At 41.0% G+C, this 13634-nt stretch overlaps 1 protein-coding gene across 6 annotated transcripts in view; it reads left to right on the top strand.

Moving 5' to 3' along the window:
* Positions 1-13634, top strand: part of INTS10 (integrator complex subunit 10) — a 42368-nt gene that overhangs the window by 20189 nt on the left and 8545 nt on the right. For all 6 annotated transcript variants that reach the window (XM_048848249.2, XM_048848251.2, XM_048848250.2 and 3 more), the window contains exons 11-16: positions 617-699; positions 4645-4800; positions 6324-6432; positions 7072-7151; positions 7688-7850; positions 9630-9723. In XM_048848249.2, coding sequence (XP_048704206.1) covers positions 617-699; positions 4645-4800; positions 6324-6432; positions 7072-7151; positions 7688-7850; positions 9630-9723 — 685 coding nt within the window. The remainder of the gene's footprint in view (positions 1-616; positions 700-4644; positions 4801-6323; positions 6433-7071; positions 7152-7687; positions 7851-9629; positions 9724-13634) is intronic.

Here is a 13634-nt window from a genome sequence, read left to right as displayed (position 1 = left end):
TAAAATACAGTTCAGGTATTTCTGAAATTACCCTCTATTTTGGAAGTCTGGATGGTTTGAGATTGGGAATTGAGATAAGAAGCCTTATCAATTATCTTGGAATTTGGTTTGTGTTGATTTTTAGTATCTTCACTTGCCTTTCCTTGAAAGCAGCTTTTACTAAGGTAGCACATAGGTGGTAGTAGAAAAGAAGGAAAAATGGGAGAACATAGTACCGAATGGATACCAAAACCTTAGGTATTGTGGGGGTGTTGCTAGTAACCTCCTGAAGATTTGCATGTAACAGATAATTTCCCCAGCAATTTGTTTCTATGAAGATAGTTACTGGGTTTTTTCTTTTCTAATTATAATGTGTTTTTTATTTGTCTTATATTGTTTGAAAAAATACTTCATCTTACAAATAGTACCAGTTAGTTGTATTTAGGTATGTTGAATACTTTGGTCCTGAAGAACAGCATGATAAATAGAAAAATGGTGGATTAGAAATTGTCTTATGTTGGAAATGTTTTTGTTCAGTCTTACTATTTTTCAGTTTTATTATTAGATGCCTTTCAAACCAAAGTTTTGCAATACTTCCCCTCCCATCCTTAAGACTACTTTCTGATTGTTTACACAGAATTCACAAGAATTTGCTTGTCATGGAAGACAGATACCTGGCTTTGGTTACGTATCTTCCTCACGGATATGATCATTTACCAGGTAAATGAAAGAATGAGACTTAGACTTTTGAATAGCCTTTTGACCTAATGGATTTGTGTCATGGTTAGCTGCATCTTTGATCCCTCCTACATTTCTCTCTAGTGCACCCTTTCAAGTAGCAGGCCCTGTTTCTTCACTCCTCTCAAGGTGGAATCCCTCAATTCTCCTACCCACAGAGCAGATTCCTGGCCTACAAGCACCCCTGTCTATCAGCTGTTTCCTTAGCAGGCCCAGCTGGGTTTGGCACATGCAAGAGACTTCCTTTTGGAAGCTGTGAACAGTAGGTAAATTCAATCACTCTGAGCGCTGCCTTCAAAAAAAAAAAAAATTTATTTATCCATAGGAACATAGCAATCAGAATAAAAAAGGGTAAAGCAACAAAAGGCTTATATGCATATATCTGACCTAATATTAAATAAAAATAATACCACCTACCTCTTATAAAGCACCTTTCATCAGTAGATCCCAAAGAACTTTGTGAAGGAGGTCAATATCATTATCCCCATTTTTCAGTTGGGGAAACAGAGGCCCAGAAGGGTGACGTGACTTGCCCAAGGTTACCCCGCAGACTAGTAGTAGAACGGGGACTAGAACCCAGGTCTCATGAATCCTAGTCCAGTGCTGTATTTGCTAGGCTACACTTGAGGAAAGCCCATACATCTCAGGTACAGTAACTCCTCACTTAACCTTGTAGTTATGTTCCTGAAATATGCAACTTTAAAGTGAAACAAAGTTAAACGAATCCAATTTCCCCATAAGATTTAATGTAAATGTGGAGGATTAGGTTCCAAGGAAATTTTTGGGGGGCAGACAAAAGGCATTATGTACTGTACTGTACTGTGGTTGGGAAGTGCCCCTGGCTTACCCCACACAGGTACAGCCCGCTGCAGGCACTGATGCTAGGAAGCACCTTCACAGCATCAGTGGCAGCTTACACGGAGAAGAACAGGCACTGACTCTGCTGGGGGATGCTCCAGGCCCGCCTCTTCCATCCCTGCTCCACTCCAGGCCCACCTCTTCCAACCTCCTCTCTGGAGCATGCTGCATCCCTGCTTCTTTTTTCCCCCCCTCCCAGAAAATCCTATGCATTGCCAAACAGCTGTTTGGCGGCACTTAAGACTTTCTGGGAGGGAGGGGGAGAAGCAGAGACGTGGCGCGTCCCTGCTCCTCCCCCTCATTCCCAGTGCGTCCCTGCTGCCAAACAGCTGTTTGGCGGCGCTTAGGACTTTCTGCGAGGGAGGGGAAGGAGTGGAGACGCAGCACTTCCCCGCTCCTTCCCCTCCCTCCCAGGAAGTCCTAAGTGCCGCCAAACAGCTGTTTGGCAGCAGGGAAGCGCTGGGAGTTGAGGGGGAGGAGGTGGAGAAGAGGAACTTGTGCAGTGCTCCCATGTAAAGTTGCTGCTCTTCCACAAAATCTTACAAGCAGTGGAGAGAGCAGGCAGCCAAACAACATTATAAGGGAGCATTGTACAACTTTAAACAAGCATGTTCCCTAATGGAGCAGCGATATAACTTTGAAACAACATTAAGCGGGAGGACGTTAAGTGAGGAGTTACTGTATGTCGTCTTCTGGGGACTGGGGTTTCATCTGCTTCCCTGCTGACACTGCCCCACCCTTGAGCTCAGGGCCTCAGGTTTTTATCTACTTAACAGTGCTTTGTTCCATGTGCCCCATCTGAAGCTCCTCCCTCTGAAATCAGTTGTTGTGTCCAGGTTGGTCAAAGACAAAACTTCAAAGGCATTAACACCTATTTTGTCAGTTAAGTGCTGGTGTTTGGGTTTTCTAAAGCCATTGCCTGCCTTCCTGCAGAGGGATGTGAGGGGAACTCCTGCAGGAAAGAACCTTTGAATCATCTAGCCAACAGCATAACAACGATCAAGTAAACAGGAACACATAATAGTGATAAAAATAATAGCCATATCTCCCACAATTTTCTTAATTTACTTGTATTTTGAATGCAAAATTTCAAAATGTTTCAAACCAACCAGTCCTGTGTTTTCCTTTACTTATCTGATTTTTGGTTGACTGAGGCCTTGTCGACTCTAGATGTTTTTTGCTGACATATCTATAGCGGTATAATTATACCAGCAAACTCTTCAAGTGTAGATGCAGTTTATACTGGCATAAAAACACTTCTGCACAGCTTATTCCAGTTCCCCAAGATACATAAGCTATACTGGAAAAAACACTTTTATATCCGTATAAGTGCATCTATTCCTTGACTTATGCTGGCATAGCTATGTTACTTAAAAATCACACTCCTAATCAACATAGATATGCCAGTATAAGTTTTTAAGTGTAGACTAGGCCTTAGTGACACAGGGCATTTTGCTGCTCTCTTGCTGTTAGAAATGGTTTTCTTGGAGAAGTTTTTTAATTTTCTCTTGGCAATCTCAATGTAAATAAACATATAACGAAAGTCACCTAATAGTTTCACATGCTTTGGTCATTCCCGCTATTTTAAATGGAAAATTACAATATCTTTTAAAAAAGAGAGATTAAGAGCATCCTGACGACAAAGTAGTTCTTGGTCTTTCCCTGTACCCAGGTTTCCCTTAAGACTGCTTAGAGTGGGCCTTGAGTGATGAGGTTAAACTTGACTGAGGTTTGCTAAAAAATGCAGCCGAATCCTCTGCTTGGAAGGGCACCTAGATAAGAGAGCGGACTCCTTGCTTGGTACTGTACTACTTATAGAATCGTAGGACTGGAAGGGACCTCAAGAGGTCATCTAGTCCAATCCCCTGCACACCTGGCAGGACTGAGTATTATCTACTTCCATCTCACTGCAAAGTTTTACAGTGTGCTGGAGGCTTGTCGAGAATGGGATTCCCATAAAATCTTGTCCATAAGCCTTTGGGCAAGGTAAACGTCTTGAAATACATGACTTTTTAGCTTTTGGCATGGTGGCATTGGTAGTGTTTCCTAGGGGCCCTGCAAGTCTGCCCCTGCTGGGTGGCGGTCCCCACAGAAGGAAAAGGTCCCATGACTCATTCCTAACAGTTTACAAGCTAGCTCCCTTGTATCTTGGCTGACATTCTAATGCCCACGACACGGTGAGTTGGCATGGCAGGCACAAGGACTGCCATCTTTGTCTACGGAGTGTTTGTGATATGCTTTGTAAAGTGTTTAGGGTTACTTGGAATGTGAAATGTGCTCGTATAAAATCAGCTGGAGTAGTGTAACTTAGGTCAACTTACCCCAGCAGTGAAGACAAGACCGGAGTCTTGCCCACTCTTGCAGTATAGTGTTTGTTCAGCAAATCACTCTGTTCTTCAGGCAGTATGCCATAAAATAGGCTGGTTTTAATTTTTAAATAACTTAAAATCTGTCCTTCCACTACAGACAAGTTGTATGTCTAATTAGCAATCAAGAGAGAATCTTCCAATCAAACAGGTACAAAAACTGTGTATACAAGAAGATAGGGAGAGAAAGAGACAAGGTTTTCTTTGATCTAGAGTTATTTTACCAATAGTGAAATAAATGACAATTTATCTTAATCAGTTTTGGGCAACATATCCCATGAAAACTGAAGACACATGCAATGCTTGACTCGTGCAGATCCATTCCAGTATAGTGAACAGACTTTTTCAGCGGACTTAAATGGCTCCAAAATAAATGATTAGTTAGCTCTTGAGACCATGTTTGTAAATTCAAATTTTAATTTGAAACAGATCTAATTAAAAATCCAATTTAAATACATATAAAGAGAATCATTGTTTTTATTTTTCTCAAAATTAGGCCTATATCTTCCCTTGTCACTAGCTCACAAATGTACCATTCAAACCCCTCTCTTACTATGTCATAGCTTAATTAGCATGACGTGAAATCTTCGCTACTTGGATAACCTCGGCTTTGGAGACTTTCTAAGGTAGGATTATCTCCTTTATTTCTTTATGAATTGTGTGTGAGAAGGTCTAATGTTCTTTTTAATTACTTTTTTGAAAGGGTCAGTATAAAAAAGCAGTTACCAGCCTACATCACTTAGCAGCTCTTCAAGGATCTCATTCTCAGCAGCAGATCACAGGACAAGGGTCACTACTAGAGAATCAGAGAGCACTTCTCCAGTTAGCTACTTGCCACTTTGCCCTGGGAGAATACAGAGTAAGTACAGCGTACAGGCCCCAATTCCCCAGTCCTTCCCCTCCAGTTGCCAGTCCTCCCTGGGGGTTCCAAGCTAGCTTGCTCCCAGCAGGAGATCAGACATGTCACCTGACACCAGGAGGGCTCTGCATCTCTGCCCATGCCCCCTGAATGCATGACAGAGCTGCCAAATGTGTATCATGTGAAATGCGTTCTGTTTGGCAGCCGTGAATTGGAGTTGGAGTTACTTGTTAAATTAACCTTAATTTTGAATTACCTTCCTTTAACAGTGAGTTTGATAATTGTAATTGCAGCCTTTGTCTAGGGATTCTTACTTTTATTGTTGACATATATGCTTCATCTTAGCTCCACCTTAGTTTTTAGCGCTGATCACATGGAGGTGATTAAGGGTATGCTGGGGTGGAGGGAATCTCTGGGTGGTGGTGAAGCGGGTTATTGGAAACATAATCTTACTTTTTGGAATACGATCACAGAAGAGAGTTGCCACCTGACAACTCAGCAGACTTGGAGGATCATATTATTTGGCGTGACCTCTTAATGCAATTTAGCTTTGGAATATGTGTTTTATACCTTATTATTGTTACTACTACAGTAGTGCATAGAGGTCGCAGTTAACGTGGGGCCCAGGGTGCTATGCCGGGTACAAATTCACTATTATTCCCTGTCCCAAAAACTGAGGCTTTGTCTACACTGGCACTTTGTCGCCAAAACATTTGTCGTCTAGGAGTGTTTAAAAAAACACACACACACCCGCCCCCAAGTGCCGGTGTGAACAGTGCTTTGTCGGCAGGAGTGCTCTCCTGCTGACAAAGCCGTTGCCGCTCATGGGGAGTGGAAGTTTTGGCAGGAGAGCTCTCTGAAATGACTTGCCCGAGGTCACATGGCAGGTCAGTGATGAAGCTGAGAATAAAACCCAGGTCACCTGAGTCCCATCCTACACCCTCTCCACTAGCCCATATTTCCTCCCCTACAGATAACTTTTTCATTAGAAATCCTTAGGTTTCTTTAAAATTGATTTATCTGATTATATATCCCTCTTGTACACTTTTATTTCTCAATAAATTAGGGTTTACAGCATTTTTGCAGTGCTATCAGATTGCAGTTTTGACTTTTGGGGAATAACTTCTCTAAACAGGGACCGAAAAAGCCTTATTTTTATTAAAAACTTCCAGAAACAGTGAAAACAATTGGAACTCTAAAAGTAAATTTATTTTAAATTACCAATGGACTATTCTTGCACTGTTGAAGTAAAAAACACTGTGAAAGAACTAAGCATCCACTGTTAAAGGGGGTAATTTCATCAATTCATATGACATCTTTTTCCCTTTGTCCAGACAAATTAGATTACTTTGTCCACTAACCCATTATAGATTATAAATTCTATTAGATAGAGATCTTCTGTGTTCCCATTTCTGCTGCCTACTGCAAGAGTTCTAATTCACTGTTCTGTTACTGATAAATCTGGATTTCGTTTTAAATTTAGAATCTCAGGATTATTCATCTTTTTATATTTTCTCTTGTAGTTGACATGTGAAAAAGTACTTGATCTGATGTGCTACATGGTACTTCCCATACAAGAAGGGGGTAAAACACAAGAGGAGCAGCCTAAAGTGAAGTCTAAATTCAGGAAAGGTATTGGGATTTTTTTGGGTTTTACTTCCAACCAGCTGTCTAGAGATACCTTTGGGGTGGAGGAGGAATTGTGAGATTCCCAGTGACGTAGATTGTAGTAAAATCCTTACGCTCTGCTCTGGAGTATGTTGCAATATGCATATTGTATGTCCGTTTCAGTCACTTATATGTGCACTAAGTTTTCACAGTTTTCCTTATGTTGCATTGTAGCGTGAAAGCTCTGAAGTTAATGGGAGAACATTGGTTTCACTCTGACCCAGTATCACCGGACAAACCTGATTACAAAATACTCTAAGCATTTCACCCAGCTTAGTTTTAGGACATACTTGTCTATATCCTAAAGAAAACAAACTGTACATTAGTACTGTGGAAAGAGATGGTGTTCCTTATCCTCCTTTGTCTTGTAAACGTCTTGTCGTCAACGTCATTTTACTATGTAGCAGAATACACAATCCTAGCACAAGAAAGGAGATAAGAAGACGGGCTTTTTAAAATTACTTTACATTTTAATCATTCTGATTGAAGCATGGGATTAGGTAACTGCAGGTTTGTGCCTCCTTTTTCCCATTCTGACTTTTAAATCAAAATGATAGGATTATGTGACATGCATAATTATGTAATATAATTTCTCTATTACAGGTTCTGATCTAAAACTTTGGCCATGTACCAGTAAAGCTATTATGCCATATTGTCTCCATTTATTGTTGGCTTGTTTTAAGGTAAGTTATTGTCAATGCTCCATATGCTATGCGCATCTTAGATCTAAATTATGCTGCACTGTTCCTGAAATTATGTGGCAATGCCCCCTCCTTGTCCACATCTAGTATAGTATCTTGGTGATAGTATCTTTTGTGCTACTCATTTAATTTGGCAGTCAGAATGGATAGAGGTTTTGGCAGCTGGATGGGGGACCACTGAGGCTTTTTGTACCCAGGAAAACGTGACATGTTAGTACCAGGGGACAGTTTGTGCACTTTGTATGGGGAGAGAACTAATATCCTCTTTCCTTCTCCTATTTGGCATGGGCAGAAGTGACTAACTTAAGAGGAGAAGTTGAATTCCCCATTTCCCCATACTAGCAACCCTCAACGACAATTAGCTGCCCTCCCCCTCATCCCAGTATCTTGTTGTGCTTCAGCAATGATTAATAAGTGTGTAGTCTCGGCCACCACTGTTAGTTTTGGACACTGGGTGTAGTAATCTGTTGTGATGTTACTGATTCATACACTGTGAGTCTTTTTTTCTTTTTTAATAGCTGAGAGCTTTCACAGATAACAGGGATGATATGGCTTTAGGTCATGTGATCGTGTTGCTTCAGCATGAATGGCCAAGGGGGGAGAACTTGTTCCTGAAAGCCATCAACAAAATCTGTCAGCAGGGAAACTTCCAGTATGAGAATTTTTTCAACTATGTTACAAGTATCCTTTTTCCTATTAAATAACTATCCATGCAGCAAAAAACAATGCAGAATCCTCTGTCATCTAAAACCATCAATTAGGTTGTAAGGAATAGTCATTTATGAAAATATTTATTTGCCTTCTCAAGAGACCAAATTGTGCATTTATTTATGTGCCATGCAAACCTTTTGTAATCTGTGGGAGTGCATGAAGTGTAAATCAGAGTAGAACTGGCTATAAAATGGATGTGTGATTGCTGCTGGTACTGGAGAATATACATCCCTACGTTGCTGTCATTCCTCAGTTTAATAAAATGGCAGTTGCTTGTGCTTTACAAATAAGTCTCTCAGCACTTCCATTACAATCAGGAGTTACGCTGGGCCATTATGCTGGAGTTTTTCAGCTATGCTCCTGGGTGGGAGCAGCAAAGTGAAAATTATCCACGCCTCAGAGATCCAAAATCTTGTCACTTTCACTTTGCAGCTGTTTGCAGATGGTGGGTGATATTTTCAGAATTAGGTGTATGCACATTCATACAAAATATGTCTGATTTATGCATACAAATGTCAAATGTGTGCATAAATTAGGTATGTATATGCATATACGGTCAGCTAAGTGTATAACTAGACTGGTATCTAATTGCAATAATTATTAAATGAGATGGGTCTAACTACAGTTGTGGACCCCTAACTAAAATTTTGTTCTTCTGTGCAGCAACTATGGGAGATGTTAAGGGAAGAAACGAGGGCAGTGGTTTTCAGCCTGTGTTCTGTGGACCCCAGGGGGTCCGCAGACTATGTCTAAGATTTCCAAATGGGTCATCACCCCCATTTGAAATTTTTTAGGGGTCCACAAATAAAAAAAGGTTGAAAACCACTGAATTAGGACATAGGAATTGAGAAGGAAGAAAAGGTAAATCTGAAGAAGAAAAAACACACAAAACAGAGAGAGAATGAGGTGAGGGGGAAAAAGTTAAGACGATGGTTGCAAAAGGGCTAGTATGCACCAATACAATGTGGCGTCACTTGCTTTTCAATCCCAGTCTGACTACATTTACTTTGATGCCATGTTGCACAGAAAAAAGAAAGCTTTTCTGTCTGTCTTGTGCATATGTGGTGATCTTGACTTGTGTGAGTGCACTGTACCTTAAAAATATCTGTGAAATATTTGGAGGCCTTCAGTAACGTGGTAAGTGTGTTTAAACCAGTGGTTCTCAACCAAGGGTATGCATATCCCTGGGAGTACGTAGAGGTCTTCTAGGGGGTACATCAACTCATCTATATTTGCCTAGGTTTACAATAGGCAACATAAAAAGCATTAACAAAGTCAGTACAAACTAAAATTTCATACAGCCAATGACTTGTTTATACTGCTCTACATACTATACCCTGAAATGTAAGTACAATATTTATATTCCAGTTGATTTTATAATTATATGGTAAAAATGAGCAAGTCAGCAGTTTTTCAGTAATGGTGTGCAGTGATACTTTTGTATTTTTATGTCTGATTTTGTAAGCAAGTACTTTTTAAGTGAGGTGTAACTTGGGGGTAAACAAGACAAATCAGACTCCTGAAAGGGGTAAAGTAGTCTGGAAAGGTTGAGAACCACTGTGTTAAACTACCAATGTTTTATTTGTATATCAAAGAACCGTGTGGTACAGATAACTTTGCCTTATCTCTGGCTGGTCTTTCAGCAGGTATAGTGTTGCTGCAGTCTTCATTTTTTTTTGGTGAGATTGCTTTGTGAAGATCTGTGTTTTATCATTTTTCCCCCTATGAAGTCCTGAACCTTTTCTACAGACATTGATATGCTGGAGGAATTTGCCTATTTAAGAACACAAGAAGGAGGGAAGATTCATCTGGAATTGCTGCCAAATCAAGGAATGTTAATCAAGTAAGGGGAAAAAAATATTTGTTTTCTATTTCAAATGATCTGAAATGCATTCTGGTTGTCTGTTTGATTTATCTGAGCTTATGGCTAGTATGTTTGTGTTACAGTATTTCTAACATGTAGGAGGTCAAACAAGGCCATGGATTTGTGTCTCCCCACCAAATTCAGGGCTTTTCGGTGCACTTCAACTTTAAGCTTGTCTAACTGCATTTTTTGAATTGTGTTGCACTGGAATAACTGGTATTGACTGGCTACTGTATTACTTTTTCATTCTGAAACTTATACTGTAACGGTATTCTTAATTATTTAGGCATTAGGTAAAACATATTAAGAACTATAATTACAATTATTAAGGGGAAGCTCCCTTTTATACAGTTATGAAAGCTCACATGGAGCTATGTATAAATTACAGTCGGAGTAAACTTAATTAAACCTCTGCCTGGTTTTCATCTCATCTGAGCACATAAGCTAAGCAGAGTCAGGCTTGCTTATTACAAGGTGCTGCAGGAAATCATTTTGGTAAGTCAGTAGGAAGCAGACTTCCTTTTGAGTCAGACTAGACCAGTGCCCTCAGCAAGGTCTTGGAGGCAAAAGTGTCTTTGAAGATCTAGAAAATTGGTCATAAAGAGCCACTGGCATTTTTACAAATGTTGAGGTGTTAAACCTTGTGTCCTGGCCAAGTTCCAATGTTTTTAACAGTATTCTGGCTACTAATATTCCCACTACTTACAGGCTAAGGTTTTCAAAAACAGGAGCTTACAGTTAGATTCTTGAGTCCATATTTAGGTTCCTTAGTACGTCTGGCCTGACTTTCAAAAGTGGTTGCATCCACTAGCTCCCATTGAAGTCACTGAAGTTGTGGGTGCTTAGAACTTACAAAAACTCCAGCCACACTCTCTGTGTGTGTGTGTGTGTGTGTGTGTGTGTGTGTGCAAATGTGCCCAGCTATTTGATGGCGTCATCGTCAGCCAGGTGGAGAACTGACAGCCTGCTGTCAAAATAAGTCAGTGGGCACTCGTCAAGGATATGCAACATAGTCTGAAGTTGACCCAGCTGTATCGCAGATCATTATAAAAAACCCATTTAAAGAGATTTTGGTGTTTAAATACGCACTTAGGAGCCTAACTTTAAGCTTCAGATTTTGAAAACCTTGGCCATGACATTTTTCACTCCTCTTCCTAAACTATTATGTAATAAGTTGACTATTTAACAGTATATCTGTGGTGCTGATCCTCCTGGTCATGGTTATAAAGCTACTCAAAAGTGATGACCTTTATGATGCTGCCAGTCTGGAGAGCAGTGCCAAGCATGGTACTGTAAGGGAGAGACCATGCTTTACAGATATATAGGGAATTAGAAAATGTAACACTGAAGACCTAGGCTACCTGGGAACTTTCTGGGCATTGCTTCATGTTAATTACAATAGTTTAATACCATTTTGTTGTTCTTTCTGTCCTTTCTTATTGGGTAACCATTATGCTCAGTGTTCTAACTGCACCAGCCAGGAAATAAGAGAAAAGCATTGTCCATTGCAAGAGAGAGAATCTTCCTAGTTGGCCTCCTGTCCAGGTAGTACTTTGCCTCCTGTATCATGGAAGCAAACAGGTACAGATGCCCAATTCCTTTTGCCCCACTAATCCTTCCTCTTTCTGGATCCTGACCACTCCCCACTCTGATATGTTTGGGCTGCACCTTTCTTCCAGGAGGCACAGAGGCTACAGAATTTTTCCACATCCCCAGCAGTTCTGTGCCAGATTGTTTGCTACCAGCCAACAGAACAGAACATCAGCTCAGTTCTCCTATCGTACCCCGGTAGAGCTTGGCAGTATCCAGGCAGTAGTAGGTGGTGTGTATTCATCCCAGCTGTCCCTTCATCTGACTCAGTGGTTTCAAGAAAAGTCTCCATGGACGCTCTGCATCTTTGCTTCTTACCTCACCTGGCAGTAAGGTGACCTCTTCCATATAAGGACATCATCATACTTGTGCTTAAAAAGACTTCTGTGATGTTTTGCAGCAACAACCCAGACAGATCCCAATGAGCTCTTTCCTCAGTACTGAATGCGCTTATGGGCCCAGCACTGCAATATGGGAGACGTATCCCAAAAGCTACTTTCTTACTAGGTGGCAGTTTTAGTTGGTGTGACTTGGATTAATTGTTTCTTTGCCTTACGTTTAGTTTTCCCTAGATGCTGCAGTCTGGCCTACCCTCAGAATTGGTTCCCAAACGGAATCCAGGGTTCCACCTTGTCTACCAGCATTTTGCCCAGAACCTTCCACTTCCCTTCTGAGGAAATTATATTCCTCTTGGTCATGGGCTTGCCTGAGCCAATGGAGCATCTCACAAACTTACCTTGTCTTACAGAAGTCCCATTAATACTCACTTTAGGCTGATCTTCCTGGGCCCGGCAATCCACAAAGTAAACAAAACCATTTCATTGACTGACAAAAGGCGCAGTCAGCCAGGTTCTGACCAGGCCAGATTTCTTGGGTTAAAATGGGGAGATCCTTCTCCACTCCCAGCTTCACCCAGACCTGGCCCCCGGAAGAAGCAACCAGGGTGTACTAGGCATTTGCTGCTCCCTGCTGTGCCCTGACTGGTTCCTACGAGCTCCCAGCCTTTTTCGCCACTGGAGAACTGAACATTCATTGGTCTTACCTGCAGCTGATGGTGGGTGGCCTTTCTAGGCAGCTCCTGCAGGACTAAAAGCTGTGCTCTCCCCCCCCCCCCCCCCCATCCTTCCAAAATGACACACTGGGGTGCTCCAATGTGGTGGGGTCTTCAGCAGGGAGCAGCAAATGCCTGGTACACCCTGTTACTCTTCTCCTGAGCTCAGGAAAACAGGCTACTATTTGTGTACTTCAAAGGCTGCAACGAGGGCAGTGTAGCTTGGAAGACCTTGCTGGCCGTAAGGATAAAGGATTATAGCTGGCGGGTTTATAATTTAGGCTGGTAAAATTCATATGTTTGTCACATTCCACTCTAGCCCATAGAGATGAGATGGGGTAGGGGTGCTGAGCTGTGTGCCTCTTTCATCTGTGGTGAGGCCCCCTAGTGGTTTTTACATACATTCCTTTACTGCTGTCACTAGATTATCTGCAGTGACATCTGACTTCAACCATTCAGTCGAATGGCACTTCAAGCTCCCCTGTAGATAAACCTTCCTTCAGAGTTACACTGTTTTCTATGTCCACTGAGCGTAATGGTGACCTGTTAGGATAGGAGAAAATGAGACTGTATGACAAGGAAAGAATTACTAACTTTAGGCTCCTATTTCCCAAAATCTTGTCCTGAGAATAATACATTATAAATGGCAGTTAATTGCCTATCACGTGGTTTTGTCACCTTGACTTGAAAGTAGATTTGTTTTTTCTTTACTCCTCAAACATATTTCTGAGTAAAATTTCATTCCTAGTGTAAACTGAAACAGATTTTAGTTATAACTTTATTCAGATTTCTACACTTAACTCTAGAGTTTATCCAAACATTTCCATCTTGATCTTCTGGTTTTTATGTTTCACTTACCAAATTTGAAAGAATGAATTACAAGATCCTCAGAGTTTTCCTTTATTGTATTGGCTGTTCACTAGTCAGTATTTTAATATTCTCAAACTAGCACAAGCCTGGGAAATACTTCTAATTTAATATCAGATAGCAAGAATCAAGTTTCTAAATCTGGAATATGCCTGGAATGTCTCACAGTTTAACAGGTTTTTGATTGGGTATATCAGCTGTCATTTGCTATACAAAAACAAAAAACAAGGTACCTCTTGTTAAAGTATCTCACTTCCATGGCAGTACTTCGCAGTTTGGTAGAAATACAGGCATGTATTAAGGAGTGTGTATGGAAATCATTACTGTTTGTGTTTAAAAAATATTATGTACATGCACAACCGCCGTTGCAGTCTTGTGGTGA

The sequence above is a fragment of the Caretta caretta genome, chromosome 4 (genome assembly GCF_965140235.1).
Source record: "Caretta caretta isolate rCarCar2 chromosome 4, rCarCar1.hap1, whole genome shotgun sequence".
Classification (NCBI taxonomy): Eukaryota; Metazoa; Chordata; order Testudines; family Cheloniidae; genus Caretta; species Caretta caretta.
The sequence above is the reverse complement of the archived record's forward strand: the minus strand, read 5'-3'. Positions and strand labels throughout refer to the sequence as shown.